Raw genomic sequence first — 26154 nt, 5'->3', positions numbered from 1 at the left:
AAAGAACCGGCGCCCAGACCGGGACTAGAACCTGGGGTGCCGGCGCCGCAGATGGAAGATTAGCCTAGTGAGCCACGGTGCTGGCTGAAATGTACAGTCATTTTAATTGAGTGTAGTCACCATGCTGTGTAATAGATCTATCTGCAACTAACTAATTTGACTTGGTGTAGATACTTCTAGTAAATGATGAAGACCATAGAACAAATTAGTAGGTTACTTCAAAAGTTCATGGCAAAGTAAAATTAAAAGATGTTTGTTTTAATGTGTAAATTTTTTAAAATTCATGCATACTTCTTCTGTAATGTGCATTTTCCAGAATGTTTTGAAACCTTATATATAGCTCTGTTACCTGTTTTTTAGAGAGAAGTTACAATTTTTAAGGCATATGTGTGATAAATTCAGTTGTTTTTTAAATTTTTTTGAAAATTTTTTTTTTGCTGAATTTAATCAGTGGTGTTTTATTTGTACTTTTACAGAGTTTTGAAAGCTCAGTCTGATCACAGGTCTAGACATGAAGGTAAGTGTTCCATAAAGTCAATTTTTAATAAACATATCAAATATATGTGTAGATAATGAGCATTGTATTGCCTTTTTTAGTATAATCTCTTAATGTCATGCTTATTATTTTTCTTTAGTGTCACATTATTCAATGTGGCTCTTGGTGAGTTGGGCACATTGCTGTTCTTTAGTGAAATCTAGCCTTGCTGATAGTGATCATTTACAAGATTGGCTAAAGAAATTGACTCTCCTTATACCTGAGGTAAGAAAGATCGAAGTTGAAATGTAATATTCTTCAGATGTTTCAGATTATTGGCATTGATAATAACAAAAGAACTAAGAGAAACAAATGTGTGATTCCATAAAGAAACCACAGTTTAATTCTTTAAAGTCTAGTGTGTTTTGATTGTGAACATTACAGAAATTTGAGTGTTAAATATTCTGTAGCATTCATGTTTGTCTTTCTGAAATGCTTAGAGAGTGATTATTTTGCTTTTAACTTTTTGTTCCCAGTGGGTGGGAAGGGTTGAACATTTATTTTGTTAGTTGTGTTTTAGAAAAGTTTGCTACTTTTTCTATTTAAATACAAATAGAGGCAAGTGAGACTAAAAATAAATAAGCCAAATATGTTTTGCTTCCCATGTTGATACTGAGGCCAATATGATTTTCAGTAGGGACATCTTCATTTTGTTCACACATATTCTCAAGTGAAATAGCCTAAATTCATGCTGACATACTTATCTTGCAATGTCACATGTTGAATGCTTTGTATGTTCTGGCTCTGTCCCAGGTAACCTTTGTGATGTTTGAGCAATTCCCTTTGATTCAGTAAAGTGATCTGATTAAGTTCTTCCTAAGTTGTTTATACTTCTGACAGTATTTTATCCTGTCAAGTACTTGAACAGTTAATAATATCCTCCTTTCTGTCCCTATTGTTTCTGTTTGTTGTTGTGTTTATTTGGGTTTGGATTTGTTTTTATGGCTAGAATTAGGAATTGCCAAGCAAAATTTATATATTAATTCATGCATTGAAGTTCTTCATTTGATCATATTGTTTTACATTTTTGTGCATATGATTAAAGCATTATTATAAAAATATGTTAGTGAAGAATTCACCCAGTTATTTCTGGTTCTATATTAACATTATTTTTTTAATACAAATTCAGACTATCTCTGGAACTTGCTTTTTCATTTAGACTGCAGTTCGTCATGAATCTTGCAATGGTCTCTATAAGTTATCTCTGTCAGGCCTAGATGGAGGAGACTCAATCCATCGCTCTTTTCTGCTTCTGGCTGCCTCAACATTGTTGAAATTTCTTCCTGATGCTCAAGCACTCAAACCTATCAGGGTAAGATTTTACTGTGTTTAGGTATGATTTCTGTGTTGGTAATTTCTGTTACCCCAAGTTTATCACTGTATTCTTATTATATATCATTGTAGTATTTTTGAGTACTCAGTTACTGTATATAGTATTTACCAAGAAGAAGATAGTAGGTATATAGTATTTAAAGTAACAGCTTTGTGACACAGTGTTCATGCTAAAACTAGTAGGAGAAGTTGTGTGTTTTGATTTTAGCTGTTTAGACTCCTTTGGTTGTTCTGTTTTGGCGATGGCATTTGTTCTTAATGGGTTCTAGACCTTTTGATAAATTGAATGATAGAAACATCATAAAATGTAACTCCCTGTCCATTCAGTATTTTTTAGCCTTATGGTATTCTGAGATTTTATTTTCTTTTCTGCCCAAGTATTTACACAAGTCTTGTTATACATAATAAATTTAAGAGCCCATTAATAGAAAAAGTTCAACTCTAAAACTAAGATGCATTATAGGATTTATATTTTCTTCCATCTTCCTTTCTTAAGTGTGAGTAATTTGAGACTGATGTTTTCTTAAGAGTTCTCATGTCAATCATTAGCAGACACCTGGATTTTTGAATACTATCTATAGGGATTGATTGATTTCATAAAGCCAATAGTTTTCAAAATATAAGTTATTTTTTAAATGTTTTTACAATGCATAATTTTTTTAATAGACAGATGACTATGAGGAGGAACCAATGTTAAAACCTGGATGTAAAGAGTATTTTTGGTTGTTATGCAAATTAGTAGACAACATTCATATAAAGGATGCTAGTCAGGTACGTTCTAAAATTATACAACTTGTTAGTAGATGTGAACTATACACTTGTATGTTCATGACTTTATTGATCCTTATTTTTAAGGGAATTTTTCTACTGTATACCTAATCGGTACTGTCATAAATTTTAAATTATTTGCACCTTTCTGTTCTCTAATTCCTTTCTTGTGTTCACTTTGTTCTTAGTTGAAACATCTGGTACTTATAAGTAGTTGCTCATCTCTTCTGAGTAAGATTTTTTGTTTGAAAATCTTATGTATGGGAAATGAAAATTTGATTTTAGATTTAAATCTTTTTTTTTTTTTTTTTTGACAGGCAGAGTGGACAGTAGAGGGAGACAGAGAGAAAGGTCTTCCTTTTTTTTTTTTGCCGTTGGTTCACCCTCCAATGGCCGCCGCGGTGGGCGCGCTGTGGCCGGCGCACCACGCTGTTCCGATGGCAGGAGCCAGGTGCTTATCCTGGTCTCCCATGGGGTGCAGGGCCCAGGGACTTGGGCCATCCTCCACTGTACTCACTGGCCACAGCAGAGAGCTGGCCTGGAAGAGGGGCAACCGGGACAGAACCGGCGCCCCGACCAGGACTAGAACCCGGTGTGCCGGCGCCGCAAGGTGGAGGATTAGCCTACTGAGCCGCGGCGCCAGCCGATTTTAGATTTAAATGTATAGCTTTTTGTAGTAAGTATGGATATGGATTCCTGAATCTGTAAAATATGAGTTAAATAGAAGTTATTTTATGCTAAAGAAATATTGTCAGGGACCAACATTATGGCAAAGTAGGTTAAGCTGCTGCTTGGAATGCCGGCATCCCATATAAACACCCATGTGAGGCACAGCTGCTGGACTTCTGATCCAGCTCCATGCTAATGTACTTGGGAAAGCAACAACAGATGGCCCAAGTGTTTGGGCCCCTGTACCCATACAGGAGACTCAAGAGTTCAAGCTCCTGGCTTTGAACTGGACTAACATCAGCTAGTGCTACAATCTGGGTAGTGAATTAGTGGATGGTAGATCTCTCTCCCTCTCTGTAACTCTGCTTTTCAAATAAATAAGCAAACATTCTCAGTTTTTAGTGATTCAGTGTATTTATACTAGATTAATGTGACATTTCCATTAAACCAAAATAATTTGAAAGACAAACTTGATAAATAAAGACTTTTTTTTCCCCATTTATCAATTTAGTCAAGCTAAAATGCATCCAAGATAATTCAGAAGAAATGAGCAACACATGAAGTTCAATATTTAAGAAACATTTCTCTTTATTTTTTTCATGTATTCAAATGAAAGTGCAATATATACAATTATATTGAAGAATCCTATAGTGTTTGTAGTTTCTACTTTCTAGTTTACACCTGAATTCCTAAAATATTCTTTTCATTTGAGGAAAATTAGTAAAATGTTGAAAATACTTTATTTACTTATTTTACGTTATTGATAAGATACTGACTTTTAATTCTGTTTTTGCCCATTTAAGGAGACCTTTCTTGCTCATCAATATAACTTTCCTACATAGAGATAGATTTTATTTAAGAATACCTTGGACTAAGTTCTATTTAGTGGAGTCTCTATTAATTTTGTTGCCGGTTTTAATAAGAATTAAAGCTTTCAGAAATTCTAGATTTTAGTTTATTGTTAAAGCCTAGTTTAAAGGTGGTTTTAAAAGCATATTTTGTGGGAGGGAGGTTATGAGGGGAAAAGCTGCTATATTCCAAAAGTTGTACTTTGGAAATTGATATTTATTAAATAAAAGTTAAAAAAATCATTTTAGTGAATTCTGTGTGAATTATATTTTGATAAAGTTGTTATGAAGAAAAATCTTTTAAAAACTGTCTTCTCAGTAGGTTACTTTGACTATCATAATTTATGAATGACTTTTTTTGGACTGTCACTGACATTTAAAACTAAAATTTTATGAATTGAAATATATAAGACCAGATATATATATCCATATATATGTTAATTGAAATATATAGAACTAGGTATGTTAATCAGTTTTCAGAGACTAAGACCTTGTTATCTATGAGGAATATTTCTGTTGTTATTTTAATAATCTGTATATTACTAAATTTATTCTGCATTTGACTTTGGTGTTTTCTTTTGTATTAAGACAACGCTCCTTGACTTAGATGCTTTGGCAAGACATTTGGCTGACTGTATTCGAAGGTAAAATTTGATGTTAAATTTGACATTTGTGTAGTTGAGGAAAGATGAAGGACATAATTATATGAGTTACTGTTTTGCTTGTATTTTATTTATTTATTTTTATAGTAGAGAGATCCTTGATCATCAAGACGGTAATACAGAAGATGATGGGCTTACAGGACTCCTAAGGCTTGCAACGAGTGTTATTAAACACAAACCTCCATTCAAATTTTCAAGGGAAGGACAGGTATGTATTAAGGTATCCAGATGGCTATATGAAATATAACTAAAACGTTATTATTGCATTGTGTGTGAAATTTTGTTAAGTTTTAAAAACGTACGGTTATAATTTTGCCAAAACTTATCACTCCAGGAAAAGTGAACTTTTACTAAATCCTGTAAATACAAAACTTGGGTCTGCTTTTAGAATGTGAAAGCAAATTTTTATTTTTCTGACAGTATCTATTTAAAAAAATCACTGCTTTGCTGGTAGTATTTCTATAAGATGGAATGTTTCAAATTAATACCGTATTGTTAATTAATATCCTGACATAAACAATGGAATTAATATATAGTCCTTTTTATATAGTACTTATTGGTTCCTTTTTTTTTTTTTTTTTAAGATTAATTTATTTATTTGAAAGGCGGAGTTACAGAGAGGCAGAAGCAGAAAGAGAGAGAGAGAGAGGTCTTCCTCTGCTAGTTCACTCTTCAAATGGTCACAACAGCCAGAGCTGGAATGATCCAAAACCAGGAGCCAAGAGCTTCTTCCAGGTCTCCCATGCAGGTTCAGGGGCCCAAGGACTTGGGCCATCTTGTACTGCTTTTCCAGGCCATAGCAGAGAGCTGGATCAGAAGTGGAGCAGCCAGGACTCAATATAGCACCTGAATGGGATGCTGGCCATGCAGGCAGTGGCTTTGCCTGCTGTGCCAGGCCTACATAAAACCTATTAATCTGAAAAAGTAAGGAATAACCATGGCAGTTACTAAGAAAGGGAAACCTCAAGATAGAACAAACACAATAGAGGAGGGTGGGAGAGAGGACAAAATCCAAGAGTTAGGTTTTTGACATACTAAATTCGAAAGGTTAAATGTGTATACTGCTGGAGGCATTTAACAGTTGTTTTTTTTTTTTAAAATAAAGCTCTACATAAGCTTTATTTTCAATTTCAGAATCAAAAAGTAAAAGTTTTTCATTCCAAAAAAATAGAATAAGTGTTCTAATGAGCTGTGCAGAGAATATTGGTTTTATAGACAGAAAAGCAGTGTAGAAAGCAAAAACAAAAATTAAATTGGTTATTTCAAAATTAACTTTTCTCACAAGGAGAAGACAGAACATCTGATGAGTTATTATCAGGTTCTTCTGGGTTACCTTTTATTTAAGGATTAAGACCTTTATCATGCCTGTTGAAACTGAATTATTTGAGAAATTTGACTTTTATCTCTGTAATGCTGATTTTTTGGGGGGAAGTTCAGATAACAACTTAGTTGCAACTTGGGAAAGTAGAACTTTCCAATCTTTCTTTTTTTTTTTTTTTTAAGATTTTATTTATTTGAGAGGTAGAGTTACAGACAATGAGAGGGAGAGACAGAGAGGTCTTCCTTCTCTTGGTTCACTCCCCAAATGGCCGCAATGGCCGGTACTGCGCCAGTCCGAAGCCAGGAGCCGGGAGCTTCTTCCTGGTCTCCCATGTGGGTGCAGGGGACCAAGGACTTGGGCCATCTTCCATTGCTTTCCCAGGCCACAGCAGAGAGCTGGACTGGCAGAGGAGCAGCTGGGACTAGAACCTGTGCCAATATGGGATGCTGGCACCGCAGGCGGAGGATTAACCTGTGCCATGGCGCCGGCCCCCTATTTATTTCTTTTTCAAAAATGTATTTTTTAATTTTTATTCTTCCAAATAGCACTTCAGTATTTTTTTTTTTTTAATTTTTGTTAAAGACTTATTTATTTATTTGTAAGTCAGAGTTACACAGAGAGGAGAGGCAGAGAGAGGTCTTCCATCCGATGGTTCACTCCCCAGATGGCCGCAATTTCCGGAGCTGCGCCTATCCGAAGCCAGGAACCAGGAGTTTCTTCCTGGTCTCCCATGTGGGTGCAGGGGCCCAAGCACTTGGGCCATCTTCCACTGCTTTCCCAGGCCATAGCAGAGAGCTGGATCGGAAAAGGAGCAGTTGGGACTTGAAAGGCAGTGTCACAGAGTGGGAGAGAGAGCTTTCATCTGCTGGTTCACTCCTGAAGTGACCTTAATGGCCAGGGCTGGACCAGATAAGAGCTGAGTGCCTGGAATTCTATTCACGTCTCCCATGCGTGTAGAGGGGCCCCAGGACCTGGCCCATCCTCTGCTGCTATACCAGGTTCATTGATAGGGAACAGCTGGGCCTTGAACTGGTGCTCATAAAGGATGCTGGTTTTGCAGGCAGTTGTTTAATCTGATCCACAAAGCTGGCACCTACTCAAATAGAACTTTCAAAATTTTTCTTCTAGAATTTACCTTAGTGCATGAGTCACTGAAGTTTTCTGTAGAGAGCCTTATAGTAAGTTTTTTAGGTTGTATAGGTTTGTAACAGTCTCTGCCACCAACTTCACCACAACTGTTATTGCTTCTTTCTTCCCTGCTTCTTCCTCAGTTCCTTATTTCTTCTTTTTCCCCTTTGAAAATATAGACACTGTTCCTTAATACCCTGCCTATTATCTAATAACAGATATGTTGAATGAATGGATGATTGAAGTACCACATCTGAAACTTTGCAATTTTAAATTTTCTTTTATTTCCTTGAGGCAGAGAGAGAGTTCACATATACTGCTGTCTGCTGACTGGTTCCTCCTCGTGCCTGCAATGGCTGGCACTGGGCCAAACCAAAGCCAGGAGTCAGGAACTCAGTCCAGGTCTCCCACATGGGTGACAGGTACCAGTAATTAGAGCCATCATCACTGCCTTCTAGGATATGCACTAGTAGGAAACTGAACTTAGAACCTGGAATCTCGGCACCGTGGCTTAACAGGCTAATCCTCCGCCTTGCTGCGCCGGCATACCGGGTTCTAGTCCCAGTCAGGGCGCCGGATTCTATCCCGGTTGCCCCTCTTCCAGGCCAGCTCTCTGCTATGGCCCGGGAAGGCAGTGGAGGATGGCCCAAGTGCTTGGGCCCTGCACCCGCATGGGAGACCAGGAGAAGCACCTGGCTCCTGGCTTCGGATCAGCGAGATGCGCCGGCCGCAGCGGCCATTGGAGGGTGAACCGGCGGCAGAAGGGAAGAGCTTTCTCTCTGTCTCTCTCTCTCTCACTGTCCACTCTGCCTGTCAAAAAAGAAAAAAAAAAAAAAAAAAAGAACCTGGAATCTGATATCGAACCCAGGTACTCCAGTATGGAACCAAAGAAGTGTTAACCACTAGAATGAATACCTGTTCCTGATTCTTGAACTGAAAATTGAGTAGTGCATCTGTTGGGCAGGTAATGATTGAGAACCTGCTTTATCTACAAATTTCCACAATTTGTATGTACCTTCACAAATAATAGCTGCTCATGATATTTGTAATTCACAGGAGAAAATAAGAGCTATTTAAGAGATATCCTCAGGGATTTTTAAAGATGAGATTACACTGACATGATTAGGAAAAACTTTGAATAAGGTACTACATTTGTAATGGGTAGGTTTTCTTAGGTGGAAAAGTAAAGGAAACCTTAACATTTAAGGAACGAATGTGAGTAGAAATTAAGTCATAGGAAAGCACTGAGTTTGTGCAGGAAATTGAGTGATTGAATTTGGCTTGAGAAAATTCGGGAGGTAATTTTGGGAAGCTATGAATCCAGCTGTTGAGCACCGGAAATTATTTTTCTTTGTAAAAATATTACTGTCTTTGTTTAGGCTGCTGTAAACTAGATAGCTTATGAACAGAAAGATTTTTCTTTTTTAAAGATTTAATTATTTTATTTGAGAGGCAGAGAGAAACAGAGACAAAGGGAGACAGAGACAGAGAGGTCTTCTATCTGCTGGTTCACTCCCTTGATGGCCACAGTGCTGTAGCTGAGCCGATCCGAAGCCAGGAGCTTCCTCTAGGTCTCCCACGCAGGTGCAGGGGCCCAAATACTTGGGCCATCTTTTACTGCTTTCGCAGGCCATAGCAGAGAGCTGGATCAGAAGAGGGGCATACTGGACTGGAACTGGCACCCATATGGGATTGCTGGCACTGCAGGTGGTGGCTTTACCTGTTACACCACAGTGCTGGCCCCTGGAAAGATATTCTTACAATTTAGAGGTTGAGAAATACAAGATTAAGGTCTTTAATGGGCGTTAATCTCATTCTTGAGGCACAGCCCTCATGATCTAATTACCTCCCAAAGGCTTCAGGTACCAATACCATCATGTTAGTGCTTAGATTTTAGTGTATGAATTTTCGGGGCCAAAAACATTGTGATAGTTAAACTTTGGTAAGTTTTTTGATGAAATAATATCAGGAATGTGCCTTAGCAAAATAAGTGTGGTAGGAGATGAAAAAGCAATAGAGTACCTTCATCTTTGAACTAGAATTGTTTACGGATTCCTTCCAGGTTGTTGTTAATCTAGGTATCTTTTCATGGATTTTTTTTCCCTAGATTTATTTATTTAGGGAGAGAGAGAGAAAGAGATCTTCTGTCTGCTGGTACACTCCCCAAATGGCTGCATCATCCGGGTCTTGAGTATATGTGGCAGGAGCTGAAATACCCTGGCCATCTTGTGCTCATTTCTCAAGTGCATTAGAAAGGAACTGGATTGGAAGTGGAGCAACTGGGACTCAACCCAGTAATCATGTGGAATGACAGTTTTGCAGGCTGCAGCTTAACTGCCCCACTCCATTTTAAATTTCTAAATTTTTCAAGTTTAACTATTTTTTAATTTTTTATTTATTTATTTATTTATTTTGACAGGCAGAGTGGACAGTGAGAGAGAGAGAGACGGAGAGAAAGGTCTTCCTTTGCCATTGGTTCACCCTCCAATGGCCGCCGCGGTTGGCGCGCTGCGGCCGGTGCACCGCGCTGATCCGATAGCAGGAGCCAGGTGCCTATCCTGGTCTCCCATGGGGTGCAGGGCCCAAGCACTTGGGCCATCCTCCACTGCACTCGCTGGCCACAGCAGAGAGCTGGCCTGGAAGAGGGGCAGCCGGGACAGAACCGGCGCCCCGACCGGGACTAGAATCCGGTGTGCCGGCGCCGCAAGGCGGAGGATTAGCCTAGTGAGCCACTGCGCCGGCAGAAGTTTATTTATAAATTACATATATCCAGGGTTTCGGGAACTTTTTAAAGATTCATTTATTTATTTGCGAGTCAGAATTACACAGAGAGAGGAGAGTCAGAGAGAGAGAGGTCTTCCATCCAATGGTTCACTCCCCAATTGGCTGCAACGGTTGGAGCTGCACTGATCTGAAGCCAGGAGTCAGGAGCTTCCTGTGGCTCTCCCATGTTGTTGCAGGGGCCCAAGGTCTTGGGCCATCTTCTTCTGCTTTCCCAGGCCATAGCAGAGAGCCAGGTTGGAAGTGGAGCAGCCGGGCCTCTAACTGGCGCCCATATGGGATGCCGATGCTTCAGGCCAGGGCATTAACCCACTGCGCCACAGCACTGGCCCCTGAAACTGTTATTTTGAAAGGCAAAATTATGTTGCTAATGAAATCTAAGTGCTGTCACAACTTTTTATTTGTCACTGTCATTTTCTTTTCTCTCTTTTTTTTTTTTTTTTTTCTCAAAGATTTACTTTATTTGAAAGGCAGAGTTACACAGTGGGAGAGGGAGACAGAAAGAGAGAAATATTCATCCACTGATTCATTTCTCAAGTGGCTGCAACTGTCAGTGCTGCATCAGGCTGATGCTAGGAGCCAGCAACTTCATCTGGGTCTCCCACGTAGGAGAGAAGTAGGGACCCAATCACTTGGGCCATCCTCTGCTGCTTTCTAAGGTGCGTTAGCAGAGAGCTGGATCAGAAGTAGAGCAGCTGGAAGTTGAACCGGTGCCCATATGGGATGACAGCATTGCAGGCGGCAGCTTTATCCACTAGGCCAAGTACCAGCCGCTTATCACCATCATTTTAAATATAACGCTTTTTCCTGAAATTTTACTTTGCTACATTGTCTTTTTTTTTTTTTCTTTAAGAGTTGTTTATTTATTTTAAAGTCAGAGTTACAGAGGGAGAAGTAGAGACAGAGAGAGAAAGAGGACTTCAATCCGCTGGTTCACTTCCCTATTGGCTGCAACGGTTGGAGCTGGGCTGATCCGAAGCCAGGAGCTTCTTCCAGGTCTCCCATGCAGGTGCAGAGGCCCAAGGGTTTGGGCCATCTTCCACTGCTTTTTCTGGCCATAACAGAAAGCTGGATTGGAAGTGGAGCAGCCAGGTCTGGAAACGGCACCCATATGGGATGCAGGCACTGCAGGCAGTGGCTTGACCCACTAAGCCACAGCACCAACCTCTGCTGCATTGTCTTAATACCTTTATAATATTTCTTTTTGACTCTTTCACAGCATATTATTGAAATGTATTTTTCTTAAACTTTTTTTATTTTGCACTTGAATTTCTGTGCAATAAAAATATATAAATTTATAAAATATTCTTTACTGTGGTCACATGATATTGTCTTAAATTTCTTGTATTTAGTTATGGTTACATTGATTATTTGGACAGAGCATTCAAAGCACCATAAAGATTTTGGTTTTGGGGCTGGCACCATGGCTCACTTGGTTAGTCTTCCACCTGTAGCGCCGGTATCTCATCTGGGTGCCGGGTTCTAGTCCCAGTTGCTCCTCTTCCAATCCAGCTCTCTGCTGTGGCCCAGGAGGGCAGTGGAGGATGGCCCCTGCTCATGGGAAGCACCGAGAGGAAGCACCTGGCTCCTGGCTTCGGATCGGCATGGCTCCAGCTGTGGCGGCCATTTGGGGAGTGAACCAACGGAGGGAAGACCTTTTTCACTAACTCTTAAAAAAAAAAAAAAGATACTTCGGAGTTTGCCAAATTAGTATGAAATATTAAAATGAAACCATTGAAAATGTATGCATTTATGAGAAGGATTTGTCTTACATCATTTTGGGTGACTCTTACTTATTAAGCTAAGAGACATTGTTCATTAATTCTCTTCTTGCCTTGTTTGTATTGATTTGAATTCTGAGAAACCTTGTTTATATAACATTTACAAATCGGAATGGACACAGTTTTGTTTTCTCAAGTTACAGAAGTTATAAAAAATACAGGATTGGGACTGGTGCTGTGGCGCAGTGGGTTAAAGCCCTGGCCTGAAGTGCCGGCATCCCAAATGGGCACGGGTTCGAGTCCCAGCTGCTCCTCTTCCGATCCAGCTCTCTGGTATGGCCTGGGAAAGCAGTAGAGGATGGCCCAAGTGATTGGGTCCCTACTTCTCTCCTATGTGGGAGACCCGGATTAAGTTCCTGGCTCCTGGCTTTGGGTCAGTGCAGCTGTGCTTGTTATGGGTATTTGGGGGAATGAACCAGTGGATGGAAGACCCCTCTATCTGTCTCTACCTCTCTCTCTAACTCTGTCTTTCAAATAAAAAAAAATATACATATATATACAGGATTAAGTTATTAGCATGTTTGTTGTCTGGTCAGAGCTCTTCTTTGGCCTTTGGGAGGTATTTATAGTTTCATGCCCTTTAAGAGTTCTATAGAGAGCCAGACCCTCACTCCTTGGATGACAAGAGGACACAGAGAAGGTGCCATCTATAAACTTAAAAGTGAACTCCCATCAGTCAAGGTGTTTAGTCTTATGTTTCCTAACCTCTATAACCATCATAAACAAAGCACCTTCCATTCAAGAATGCTTTTTAGTTCTTTGAACTTCTTTATAATTACATGTCAAAAAATAGTACTGTGACCTATCATTAAAAAATTTTTAATTTTGGCCGGCGCCGTGGCTTAACAGGCTAATCCTCTGCCTTGCGGTGCCGGCACACCGGGTTCTAGTCTCGGTCTGGGTGCTGGATTCTATCCCGGTTGCCCCTTTTCCAGGCCAGCACTCTGCTATGGCCCGGGAAGGCAGTGGAGGATGGCCCAAGTCCTTGGGCCCTGCACCCGTATGGGAGACTAGGAGAAGCACCTGGCTCCTGGCTTCGGATCAGCAAGATGCGCCGGCCGCAGTGGCCATTGGAGGGTGAACCAATGGTAAAAGGAAGACCTTTCTCTCTGTCTCTCTCTCTCACTATCCACTCTGCCTGTTAAAAAAAAAAAATTAATTTTCTCTCAGCAGCAGTTTGAGCACATTGTATTTTTTAGTTTCAAATGATTTTAACATGATTTATCAAGTGGTTATGTTTATATACAGTTTTTTTTTTAGGGATTCAATTATTTCAAAGACAGACTTAGAGTTAAGAGTCAGAGAGGTCTGCCATCTGCTGATTCACTCTCCAAATGGTTGTGACAGCTGGGACTGGGCCAGGCCAAAGCCAGAAACTAGCAGCTTGGTCCAGGTTTCCCACAGCAAGGACAGGGGCCCATGTCCTTTAGCCATCTTATGCTGGTTTTCCAGGTACATTAGTATGGAACTGGATTAGGAGCAGAGTAGCTGGAACATGAACTGGCGCCCATAGGTGATGCCAGTGTTGCAGGAGGTGTCTTAATCTGTTACACCTCTTCGTTAGCTCATATATGTATTATTCTTAAGAGACAGCTGCTTTCCTGATGAACTACAATGGTAAACAAACTCATTGTTCATTTTAGTATGCTCTTACCAACTTAGTATTCCTAGTAAAATGTTTTTATCACAGGCTATAAATATATTTTCATCAAAACACTGAAGTTACAGGTGTTGAATTCATTTAGTTTCTAGATCTAAACTGCTTGTCAAAGATAGTTCATTTTTAAGTTAGTAGCCATTTCATTCTTTATATTTGAATGAGTTTGGCTTTATTTTCCTTTTCAAGTAAATGCGTTGTTTTGTGTTTGCATGGAAGTAATTTTATTTCTGAATTCTAAAATAATGTTATCAATGGGTCACCTATATGAAATATACCCTTTAATTTTCCAGATTTCTTGACTGAATATAGTTTTATTTGCAAACTCAAAATTATACACATTCTTTAATACTGGTAACATGGAAGAGGAAAAATACTTAGTTATCTTTTTGTATGTGTGTGTGTGTGTCTTTGTGTCTTGAGTTTCCAAGACTACCTCCAGTTTTGATGATTTACTAGGACTAACAGGCTTACCTTATAGTTGTATTCATGGCTAAGATTTATGAAAGCAAAATGACTCAAAGGAAAATCAAGAAAAAAAGATGTATGGGACAAAGTCTGGAGAGCTAGCTTCAGGTTTCCAAAGAGATTTCAAAGATGCACAGGACATGATTAATTTCCCTAGCCATGAGTGTGGCCACATTTGTGAAGTAGTACCTACAAAGGGAGCAGCCTTGAGTCTAGTAGTGTGGATTTTTTTCATGGTTTGTGTTATGTAGGCATATGATGTTGCATAACTGACCACAGTCTCCGAAGCTCCAAGCTTTAGAGGAAACAGGCGTTCAGCATATACTTATATATACATATATATATATATATACATATACTTATATATACATATATATATGTATGTACATATATATACATATACTTAGGTGCAGTGAGCCATTTTTATCACTGTGGGGAAGATTTATGCCAGGGTAGGGAACTGTTTAGCAGTTAAGTTCCCACAATGTAGCCACGGACCAGCCTTACAGTCCAGCCTTTTTAAAGGTAAGGAAGTTTCTTTCTTATTGTCTGTTCTTTATTCTGCACGTCACCCCAGGAGATTTATTTATACTTCATGGCACTGTATCATAATTTTTGGGTTGTGTAGGGAAATGGTAAAAAATCCAATAAGAAATGCCAATTAAGGAAGAGCAAGTAGCACAAGATAACCCTGCACCCGCTTTCTTAGGCAGAGTGATTTGATGGAAGAGTATATTTAAAATGAAGATCTGGAGGTTGATACCCTTAAAATATTAAAGTTGTATGATAAACCTATTTCAGACTGAACATCAGTAGTAAAGATGTTAAGAGCTTAGTGTCTTCCTGATCTGGCATCTCTTAACTCTATGATAAATGACTGGCAAATTCTCAGACTCTACTGCATTTTATTCAAGAGCCTTTTAACACTTCCTGGCACTTAGTAAGTGTTCAGTATGAGAACATTGCTTCTTTTGCTGCTTTAGTGCAAGTTAGTAGAGTGAAATCAGGAGAAAAGTAAATACAGAGACATTTTATAGGATGTACTGGAGTTAAGATGAGGATTTTGAAGCCTTAATAAAATCTTTGGTCACTTAACAGTGGAAAATATATATTTATATGTGGATAATCTGTAACAATGAACTGTTGGATATTAAGAGGGAAAGAATTAAAGGTAATCCCTAGCCACTCACTTTCTCTAGATGTCACTGTTAAGGTTTTTTGTTTTTGTTTTTGTTTGTCTTTACGATTTATTATCTGAAAGGCAGAGCTTTAGAGAGAGACACACAGACAAAGAGAGATCTTCCATCTGCTGGTTCATGCTCTAAATGGCCACAAAAACCAGAGATGCTCCAAGCTGAATCCAGGAGCTTCTTCTGGGTCTCCCAAATGGGCACAGGGCTCCAAGCACTTGGGCCATCTTTTGCTGCTTTCCCAGGTGCATTAGCAGGGAGCTGCATCAGAAGTAGAATGCCAAGACTCAAACTGATACCCATGTGGGATGCTTCTGTCGCAGGTGGTGGCTTTATCTGCTGGGCCACAATATCATCCCTGCTGTTAAGTTTTTTAATGATTTTAGTAAATTGTAGTTTTGCATATAATCTAGTTTACTCTGTTGAAGTTATTTTTTGTATTTGGAATATAATATTCAAGTTGAAGTAACATAATTAATTTTTGTGTTTTTTTCCCCTTCCCTCAGGAGTTTTTGAGAGATATCTTCAATCTGCTGTTTCTGTTGCCTAGTCTGAAAGATCGACAACAGCCAAAGTGCAAGTCACATTCTTCAAGAGCTGCTGCTTATGATTTGTTAGTAGAGATGGTGAAGGGGTCAGTTGAAAACTACAGGCTAATACATAACTGGGTTATGGCCCAGCATATGCAGTGTAAGCAGTCTTTTCTTTCTTCAGACACTTTCATATTATGAACTTTTTTTGGCTGGATTTTATTCAAATTAAAAAAAAAAAAAAACACTGATTTTTTTTTTTTTTTAAATCCAGCTGAAAGGACTTTTTAATAAGTATTTTAAATACTTTGGTAATTTTTAGATAATTTAGTGCTAAGTGAAATTAAGTTTGGATGGTTCTTTGAATTTTTAGGAAATTAATTGTATGCATTCTTATACCTAATTTGAAAATTGATCGTATATAGTTTTCTGTATATATTATCTAGACAACTAATGGCAGTACTGGCTGTTAATAAAAGCAAAAGTACATTATCTAATAGTTTTTTTTTTGGGGGGGTCATCTTTCCTCCCTCTTTCTTCAGCAGCCCATGCACCTTATAAGTGGGACTACTGGCCTCATGAAGATGTCCGTGCAGAATGTAGGTTTGTTGGCCTGACCAACCTTGGAGCTACTTGTTACTTGGCTTCCACAATACAGCAACTTTATATGATACCTGAGGCAAGACAGGCTGTCTTCACTGCAAAGGTATTTATCTTCACTTCAAAACCAAAATTGTGAAAACAAATTTTAAAATTTTCTTTATAGACCTTGATTATATCTTGTGTAAACTATTGCCTGCGAAAAGAAATGATGAATAAAAGAGGAAACACTGATTACAAAGCTAGCTAACATGTATTTGAATTGCTTTTACATTTTAGTAGATTACTCATAGTACTGTATATAATGAACTTATTTCAGTAAAAATAAATGTGGATTTTAATAATAAGAAAAGTCAGCAAAAGGTAAAAGTAAAGTTATACCTGGAATCACAGAGCTTCTTTCTTTTTTATATATCCCACAGTAAATGAGATTGTGGACCTAGATTGGGTAACCTCTGTGCCATATTATTTTTGTTTACCTCTTCTTTGGTTAATCTTTGTTTGCATGGATTGTTTTGCAGTTTGCCCTCTGCACTGGTTTTATACCTTCTTGGTGAACTGCATTTATGCTTGTACTGATTTTGACTTTCCTCAATAGTGTCTTTTTATGTCCTGGCATTTTTTTTCCTAACAAAGTACTAATGCTTTCTATACTGTCATTCAATCTTCTAATGTGTTTAAATTACTCTTCAAAGTCTCCAATTTACAGTGTGCTCTAGTGGGTTTGTGAATTTTGTTTTTAGTTATATTGATATTTTTAGATTTATTAACTCTGTAGATTGATGAAAAAGGTAGTTCAGTAATTGGTTCATTTAATTTAAAGGAATATCTTTTGACTAACCATGGTGAACCTATCTGCATAGTTTTATAAAACCAGTAGCTATCAAAAAAATATGTTTTCAGTGATTTTCTTTCTGGATAGCAATGACGGTCATACTTCTTGATTTCTCTCTCTTTCTTATATTAATGACCACCTTTGAGATAGTAGTAGTACCAGCAGGAATTAGTATCCATAGAAAGAACATTCAGATGGGCTAATTGAGAGATAGTCTCACAAATGATATTTTTGGTGAAAAACTAAATTCAGACTTAGATCAACATGGAAAATCCTTAAGGAATAGAATTATATGATTTGAGGGCACTTGATTCTTTACATGAAAAATCTTGACAGATTTTTATTTTCTGATGTTGACAGAAAGCTATCTGTATTCAATAATTGTGGTAATATATACACAGCATAAAATATGCCATTTTAACTATCTTTATGGTTATATTTAAGTGACATTAAATACATTCACATTGCTTTAGAACCATCAACTTACGTTTCAATCTGCAGCTGAACCTCTGTACTCATTAAACACTTAACTTCCCATTACCCCTCTCCACAGTCTCTTGCCACTACCATTCTGCTTACCATTTCTTTGAATTTTACTACTCTAGGTATCTCATCTTAATAGAATCAGAGTATTAATCCTTTTATGAGTGGTGTATTTCATATAGCATAATGTCTTAAGGTTTACCTACACTGTAGCATGTATCAGAATTTTTTTTCAGGCTGAATATTTATTGTATATAAGAGAGTACTTCTAAATGTTTGAAGGAAAAATGAAATTAAAATGTAAGCATAGGGGCCAGTGTAATAGGTTAAGCCTATTATACTGTGGCGCTGGCATCCCACATGGGTGTCGGCTGCTCTGCTTCCAGTCCAGCTCCCTGCACCTGGTAAAGCAATGAGAATGGCCCAAGTCCTTGGGCTCCTGCACCATTGTAGGAGATCTGGAAGAATCTGCTGGCTACTGGCTTCACATCAGCCCAGCTCTGGCCTTTGGGGGAGCAAACCAGCCAATAGAAGACCTCTTTCTCTGTCTCTCCTCTGTTAACTCTGTCTTTCAAATAAATAAATAAATCTTTAAAAATGTAAGTTTATTTTGATATAAAGTTTTTGAAATCTATGCATAGTTTTTTTTTTCTTTTTTTTATGCATAATTTTTTCAGAGCAGGTCAGTTGTGTTTAGGGTGGTATGGCCATAGACACATAGTTTTTTCATAATATTCATTTTTATGAACTTATAAAAGATTTTTTGTATGAATTCATTTCATTTTTTTAATACCAGAATTAAATTTATCTGTTACTTTGATTTTCCACATACTTCTTGAGATTCCTTCAGCTACAGCATGTTTTATTTCTCTGTTTGTTTGTTCATGAACACTGGGTCACTTACAGCTGTTGTGGATAGTACTGTTATAAACGTGCATATAAATATACTGAAGTTTCGCTTTCACTGCTTTTGCATTTGTACTTAGAAGTGGAGTTGCTGGATTATACCATAGTTCTGTGTTTAGTGTTTTGGGGAGCTATCATACATTTTCCACAAGGGCTATACCATTTTATGTTCCTAACAGCAATGCACAAGGCTTCTTTTTAGTAGTGAAAACACATTTTTAATTTTCATATTATTCAAAATTGCACATTAATTTTCCTTGTTTCTGCTTGATTTTAAAGAATTTGTGCACTTCTTTTCTTAGCTTACTAATGCTTTATATATTTTATATTCTGAATTAACACTTGCCTATATCACATGTTATATGTTTAAAAATTGTCATATGAGTATTCTTGAATAGTCTCATGGGAAATTGAGCCTCTCATGAGCCAGGAACATTTAGTAGTTACTTTTAGCATTTCTTTGAATATTAGCAAATTTGTGGCAACTATACTCTGTGCAGATCTCTATTTTAGTTCTTTTTTTTTTTTTTTTTTTTTTGACAGGCAGAGTGGATAGTGAGAGAGAGACAGAGAGAAAGGTCTTTCTTTTGCCGTTGGTTCACCCTCCAATGGCCGCCGCGGTAGCGCGCTGCGGCCAGCGCACTGCGCTGATCCGATGGCAGGAGCCAGGTGCTTCTCCTGGTCTCCCATGGGGTGCAGGGCCCAAGCACTTGGGCCATCCTCCACTGCACTCCCGGGCCACAGCAGAGAGCTGGCCTGGAAGAGGGGCAACCGGGACAGGATCGGTGCCCCGACCGGGACTAGAACCCGGTGTGCCGGCGCCGCAAGGCGGAGGATTAGCCTAGTGAGCCGCGGCGCCGGCCTATTTTAGTTCTTATGTCTTCAGTTGGAGTATAAGCTTCTAACCAGCAGAGCCTAGCAAAGCTGGCTTATTAGAGATTTATTATTCCATGGAACTACCAGTCATTCAGATGTGTAACAGTAATTTATAATAGGGCTAACACCTTTGTCAGTCTCTTTTTAAAGATTTATTTATTTATTTGAAAGGCAGAGATAGAAGGAGAAAGTGAGAGAGAATCTTCCGTCTGCTGGTTTACTCCCCAGATGACCACAACTGCTAGAGCTGGGCCAAGCCAGAGCCAGGAACTTCCTCCAGATCTCCCATGTGGGTGCAGGGGCCCAAGTACTTGGGCCTTCTTCTGTTGCTTTCCTGGACATATTAGCAGGGAGCTGGATTGGAAGTGAAGTAGCTGGGACTGGAACCCGTGCCCATATGGGATATCGGCACTGAAGGTGGAGGCTTAAGCTTCTATGGCATAGCACCAGCCCCCATCTCCCTCTCCCTCTCCCCCCCCCCCCTCCCTTTCCCTCTTTCTCTTTTTTTCCCCCAAGACTTATTTTTGGGGGCCAGCATTGTGGCATAGCAGGTAAAGCTGCTGCCTGCAACACTGGCATCCCATTTGTGCACGGTTCAAGTCCATTTCCCATCCAGCTCCCTGCTAATACACCTGGGAACTGGTAAAAGATGGCCCAAGTGCTTTGGTCCCTGCACCCATGTGGGAGACCCAGAGGAAGCTCCTGGTTTCCAGCTTTGGCCCAGTCCAGCCCTAGCCATGCAGCCGTTTGGGTAGTGAACCAGCAGATAGAAGATTCTCTCTCTCTCTGCCTCTCAAATAAATAAAATAAATCTTTTATTTGAAAGGCAGAAGTACACAGAGATCTTCCATCTGCTGGTTCACTCCTAAAATGGCCATAGTAGCCAGGGCTGGGCCAGGCCAGAGCCAGGAGCCTGGAACTCCATCTCCGTCTCTCACATAGGTGGCAGGGGCCCAAGCACTCAGGCTACCTTCTGCTTTCCCAGGTGTGTTATCAAGGAGCTGAATTGGAAATGTAACAGGCAGGACTCAAACCAGTGCTTATGGGATGCCAGCATCCAAGGCAGCATCTTAGCCCACCATGCCACAAAGCTGGCTCCTAGGTCTCTTCTAATACTTTAATGACACTGTATATCTAGATAGTATGGCCTGAGTATGGATCTTTGCTAGAAACCTGGTGTTTAGAATTAAGTCTCTGGTCAGTGAGTCTAGCCAGATTGCTGAAGTTCAGTTACTGACATTTCAAATTTAGGTAGTTTTCAGAGATCTTGCCTAGTATTCTTCCTCTTAGCGTGAAAGATAACACTATTTCAGGAAAAGATGCTATTGGTTCGAAAGGCAGAACAACAGCGATCTTTATCCTCGGGTTTATTCCCTCAAATACCTACAGCAGCTTAGTCTGGGCCAGGCAAAAACCAGGAGCCTGGAACTCAATCTGGATTTCCCACAGAGTGGCAGGGACATAACTGCCTATCAGCTGCCTCCCAGGGTACGTGTTATCAGGAAGCTGAATATGAGCACAGCAGGTACTGATACTGGATGTGGGCCTCTGAACTGGCAACTTAACCACTGTGCCAAACACCTACCTCAATTAAATGTATCTTTTTTTAATGTGTGCATTTATTTGTGGGAAAGAGTTTCTTGCCTACCTGACATGTTTTTCATTCTTGTAAATCAGCACTGTACCAAATGTGTATTTATCTAGAAAGCATTGTTTTTTAATCTTCAGTGTCCTGGTTATATAATGTATTTTAGTTTTTAGTGCCATAATCCTAAAATAAGAATGAAATGTATCATTGTTTTTCTTACATATAACTAAAATAATGAAAATACATTTTTAGGCATATTGTAAGAATTTGCTAGGATGTCTAATTTAATACCATCAGTGTATTTTGACAGAAAGTTTTCTCTTGATTTCCAGTATTCTGAAGACATGAAGCACAAAACCACTCTTCTGGAGCTTCAGAAAATGTTCACTTATTTAATGGTATGTTTAAGAATTACTTGGTGAAAACTAATTAGATATATCCTATGACAAAAGCTAAAAATGTTACATGAAATTCATCTGTATTGATTTTGTCCTGACTATAAACTCTCACTTTTTGTATTAACTTTGTCACCTCTCTATTGTTAATGACTTTTAACAGTTACATCTCTCTGTTACCTACTTTCTGTTAATTTGTCCTTTACAGTATTCCTTGTTTCGGAACCTTTTCCCATTACAGAGTTACTTGCTTTTGTGGCTAAAGATTTCTCATTTCTCTTTGTCTCTCTTAATTCCAACTTAAAATCCTAAAAAAGGTTAAATTGCAAATCTTACTATTTCCCTGTTTAAAAATCCTCAGTGGGTGGGCTGGAGGGCAGGGGAAAGGGATGGTTTTAGTATGAGCATTGAGGCACTGCTGGTTAAACCACCACCTACAACTCCAGCATCCCATTTCCAGGCTTTGGTTTGAGTCCCAGCTGCTCAATTTCCAGTTCTCATCCCTGCTAATATACTTGGGAAAGCAGCCAAAGACAGCTCTGCTACTTGAGGCCCTGCTTTGTGGGAGACCTGGATGGAGTTCTTGACTCCCAGCTTCTGCTTGGCCTAGCCCCACCTGTTATAGTCATTTGAGAAGTAAACCAGCAGATGGAAGATCTCTTTCTATCTCTTTGTCTCTGTTACTCTGTCTTTCAAATAAATAAATCTTTAAAAAAATATTAAAGTACCCGGTGGTTTCTCATTATAAACAGAATGATACTCAGGCTCATCAGTGTGGTATATATCCTTTGTGATGTTGCCTGTCCCCTTTAACCTCCTCCCTTACTCCTCAGCATATCGAGCTTCACCTGTATACTATAAAGCCGTTTGGAGCCTGTCATTGCTGCTTTTCCACTTGTGCAGCTGGTTCTGTTGCTCTTCCTGCCTGCTTCAATCTTCTCTTAGTACTTTTCTTCATTCTCTTCCTGTTGTCACCCTTCAGCTCCATTTTCATTTCCTCTAAGAGATGATTCCAAACCTCACCTAAGTCTGCAAGTCTCCATGCCTCTGTTGTTTCCGCCTCTTTTATGGAGTTATCTGTCTTATAATCTTGGTGATAGGGATTATGTCACTTATTACTGGTTTTCAGCTTCTGATACTAAGTACTCAGTAAATGATCTTGCCAATAAAATTTAAAAATTTGCCTAGTGATCCCTTGATTCTATGTTTAATGTCCTTTTTACAGAGCTGGAATATACCATTTGATGTGACAGAAAATTGTTAAATTACTATTTAAAAAAACTAGGAGCAGGCATTTGATATAGTGGTTTAAGTGCTGCTTGGGACACATGCGTCCAGTGTCAGACTATGTGGGTTCAAGTCCTGGCTCTGCTACTGATTCTAACTTCCTGCTAATGTACACCCTGGGGGGTAGTAAGTGATGGCTCAAGTACTTGGTTCCCAGTCACTTATATGGGGGGCCCAGATTAAGATCTGAGTTCCTGGCTTCAGCCTGGCCCAGCCTTGGCATTACTGACTTGAGTAATGAATTATCTGATGAGTTATTTCTTTGTCTCTGCCTTTCAAATAAAAATTTAAAAAAATACTTTTAATGAAACTTAAAAGAGCATTCTGTGGAAAAACACTATCTGCAGAGGTTTCATACTTTACAGTACAAATCTGAATTATTCCATCCTGGCAATTCTTAGACTTAAAAGTAGATGAGCTTTTTTTGGCCTTTAACCATGCGGGCACTTGCTGCCCCTGTGCTTCCAAGGGTGCGTGGCCTTTGGGCCGCCCGCTCCATGCTTCCTGGCCTGCATGCTCCTCCACATGGCTGGCTCCTGGTGCTCGTCTGAGGGGAACAGCCATACCAATGCTGGAGATGCAATATATGAGGTGGTAAGTCTACAGTGAGAGTCTGACAAGGAATAGCCAGTCGCTCATACTAGTGGAGGGGGACCAGTGTTACCCCAGGAGGATGAAGCGGATGAGGAGAGTGATAATGAACTCTCAGGTGGAACAGGTGATGTGTCTAAGGATTGCCCTGAGAAGATCCTGTATTTAGGGAGAATTGCTAGGAAGATGGCATAGTAACCTTGGTGTATGGCCAAAAGGGCTGTCCACTCTGGTGAAGAGTGGTGTCCCGAAGCATTAAGGGCAGATAGGTGGGTGGCAGTTATTAGCTGACTGTCCTGACAACCAGATGATGCTGGATAGATACCAAATTCTTATCACGAAGGACTCAGCCCAGGAGAGTGTCATTACTTGAGATATTCACCATCTGCTTCCTGCACATGATTACTTTAAAGATACTGGAGGAGATGGCGAAGAATCGCTGTACAAAATCTGCAAGGCGTACTCTGTGTGTGATGAAGACATTGGGTACTATCAAGAACAGTCATTTTTTACTGCTGTATTGCTGTTACATATGCCAGAGGAATAAGCATTTTGTGTTTTGGTGAAAATCATGTATGACTATGGTTTACAAGACCTCTACAAAAACAGCTTTAAAAATCTTCATTGCAAATTCTCTCAGTTGGAGAGACTAATGCAGGAGCAGCTACCAGACCTGCACAGCCATTTTTGTGATCTGAACCTGGAAGCTCACATGTATGCATTCCAGTGGTTTCTCACCCTTTTCACTGCCAGTTCCTGCTCTGCATGGTGTTCCACAACATTGACCTGTTGCTCTGTGAGGCTTTGAATATCATCTTTCATATAGCCCTGGCTCTCCTAAAGACCTCAAAGGAAGACCTTTTGCAGGCTGATTTTGAAGTTCTTCAGAGTTCAGCTTCAGAAGAGATATAGGGCAGAGGAAATTGCAAGGAGATTGATGGAACAAGCTTGCAATATTAAAGTCCCAACCAAGAAGCTGAAGAAATATGAGAAAGAGTATCAGACCATGGGAGAGAGTCAGCTGCAGCAGGAAGACCCAATGGATAGATACAAGCTGTTGCATTTATACTGAGAATCTTCATAAGAATCTGAGAGAGAAGGAGAGGGAAAAGGAAAGAAAGAAAATGGCTTTCTACTTTCAAAAATAAGAAAAAGAGAAAAATGGCAAAGTACTGTTTTAGCTGTGCATGATCACATCCACAAAGACTTTTAGAAGGTGAACTGTTGCAAGACTGGCACAAGGATGTTTCACACTTACCTATGTCTGTTGCAAATGTTAACAATACAAACTTACTTACTTGGAAATAAAAATAAAAATCAGGAAGGTATATCAAGCACACACACACAAAAGATACATGAGGTCAGCGTAAACATCTGGTACCAAAACCATTAAATTGAAAATGTTATGAACAGCAAATAAAAATGAAATAGAAGAGAGCATTTTCCAACTTTTGTAAATTTGCTACCTGTTTTGTTTTTGTTATTCATTTAGGAATCTTGTCGTTACTTTTAGATTTTTATTTGACAGAATCACCCCCCACCCCACCCCTGCGTCTTTTTTTTTTTATTTTTTTTTACCTTTATAGGAGAGTGAATGCAAAGCATATAATCCTAGGCCTTTCTGTAAGACGTACACCATGGATAAGCAGCCTCTGAATACTGGAGAGCAGAAGGATATGACAGAATTTTTTACTGATTTGATTACCAAAATTGAAGAAATGTCTCCAGAACTGGTTAGTGTGTGAATACTTAAGTTTCATTGGAAATTGTGCAGAGTTGCCTACATTTTAATTTCTGACTTTTGTTTGTTTTACATTAAAGAAAAATACTGTCAAGAGCTTGTTTGGAGGTGTAATTACAAACAATGTTGTGTCCTTGGTAAGTATTATACCTGTTCTTGATTGTTAGAAATTGTAATATATGTTTATTATAAATTTATTTATAATTTACATTATTTATAACTTACTAATTTTTGACTGTTGGTTGTTCAGGATTGTGAGCACGTTAGTCAAACTGCTGAAGAGTTTTATACTGTGAGGTGCCAGGTCGCTGATATGAAGAACATTTATGTGAGTAAAAGTGTGCATAGTTTTTAGACTTTATGCTTTCAACCCTTTTTTCATAGCAGGTATTTTTTTCATACTGAAATAATTTTTTAATATTTTCATGTAGCTTTTTCTTGATATGCTGTTCACCTAATATTTAAAGGTAGGCCACCAAGCTCAATTTTGCTCAGTGAATATTTACTTACTTACTCATTTTAAAAGTTTAGTGAGTTTCTTTTCTTTATTTTTTTAAGACTTATTTTATTTGAAAGGCAGAGAAATAGAGAGCAAGGGAGAGACAGAGAGGTCTTCCATCTACTGGTTCACTTACCAAATGGCCACCGTGGCTAGAGCTGAATCAGACTGAAGTCAGGAGCCAAGAGCCTCTTCTGGCTCTCCTGCACAGGTGCAGGGGCCCATGCTCTTGGCGCATCTTGCAAAACATTCCCAGGCATGTTAGCAGGGAGCTGGATCAGAAGTAGAGCAGCTGGAATGCGAACCAGTGCCCATATGGGATGCCAGCGCTGCAGTTGGCGGTTTAACCCACTACACCACTGTACCAGCCCCTATTGCATTTCATAAAGTATTTTCTCAGTGTGAAGGAAAACAATTTTTTACTGAAGTTAGGAATTCACTTTTAAAAAAAATCTATTTTCCTATGTGCATTCTTCCCAACTTGTGATTACTGCCTTTTGAATGTTTCATGCTGTAAACAGTAATGTGAAACTTTTAAATATGGGTTTTATACACAGGAATCTCTTGATGAAGTTACTATTAAGGACACTTTAGAGGGTGACAACATGTATACTTGTTCTCATTGTGGAAAGAAAGTACGAGCTGAAAAAAGGTATGCGTTTGGAAGATATAATTTGTATCAT

At 39.0% G+C, this 26154-nt stretch overlaps 1 protein-coding gene and 1 pseudogene across 3 annotated transcripts in view; both read left to right on the top strand.

The window, feature by feature from the left end:
• The window catches only part of USP34 (ubiquitin specific peptidase 34), a 235373-nt gene that overhangs the window by 146488 nt on the left and 62731 nt on the right, over positions 1-26154 (top strand). For all 3 annotated transcript variants that reach the window (XM_062209502.1, XM_062209503.1, XM_062209501.1), the window contains 13 exons: positions 477-517; positions 636-760; positions 1695-1847; positions 2534-2638; positions 4741-4796; positions 4902-5022; positions 15647-15830; positions 16216-16376; positions 21291-21356; positions 24818-24964; positions 25053-25109; positions 25223-25300; positions 26029-26123. In XM_062209502.1, the coding sequence (XP_062065486.1) occupies positions 477-517; positions 636-760; positions 1695-1847; positions 2534-2638; positions 4741-4796; positions 4902-5022; positions 15647-15830; positions 16216-16376; positions 21291-21356; positions 24818-24964; positions 25053-25109; positions 25223-25300; positions 26029-26123 (1389 nt within the window). The remainder of the gene's footprint in view (positions 1-476; positions 518-635; positions 761-1694; positions 1848-2533; positions 2639-4740; positions 4797-4901; positions 5023-15646; positions 15831-16215; positions 16377-21290; positions 21357-24817; positions 24965-25052; positions 25110-25222; positions 25301-26028; positions 26124-26154) is intronic.
• LOC133772694 (rab GTPase-activating protein 1-like) lies at positions 21368-24799 on the top strand (annotated as a pseudogene).

This window comes from Lepus europaeus, chromosome 13, assembly GCF_033115175.1.
Source record: "Lepus europaeus isolate LE1 chromosome 13, mLepTim1.pri, whole genome shotgun sequence".
Taxonomy (NCBI): Eukaryota; Metazoa; Chordata; class Mammalia; order Lagomorpha; family Leporidae; genus Lepus; species Lepus europaeus.
Note: the sequence above shows the minus strand (reverse complement) of the source record. Positions and strands in the feature narration are given on the sequence as shown.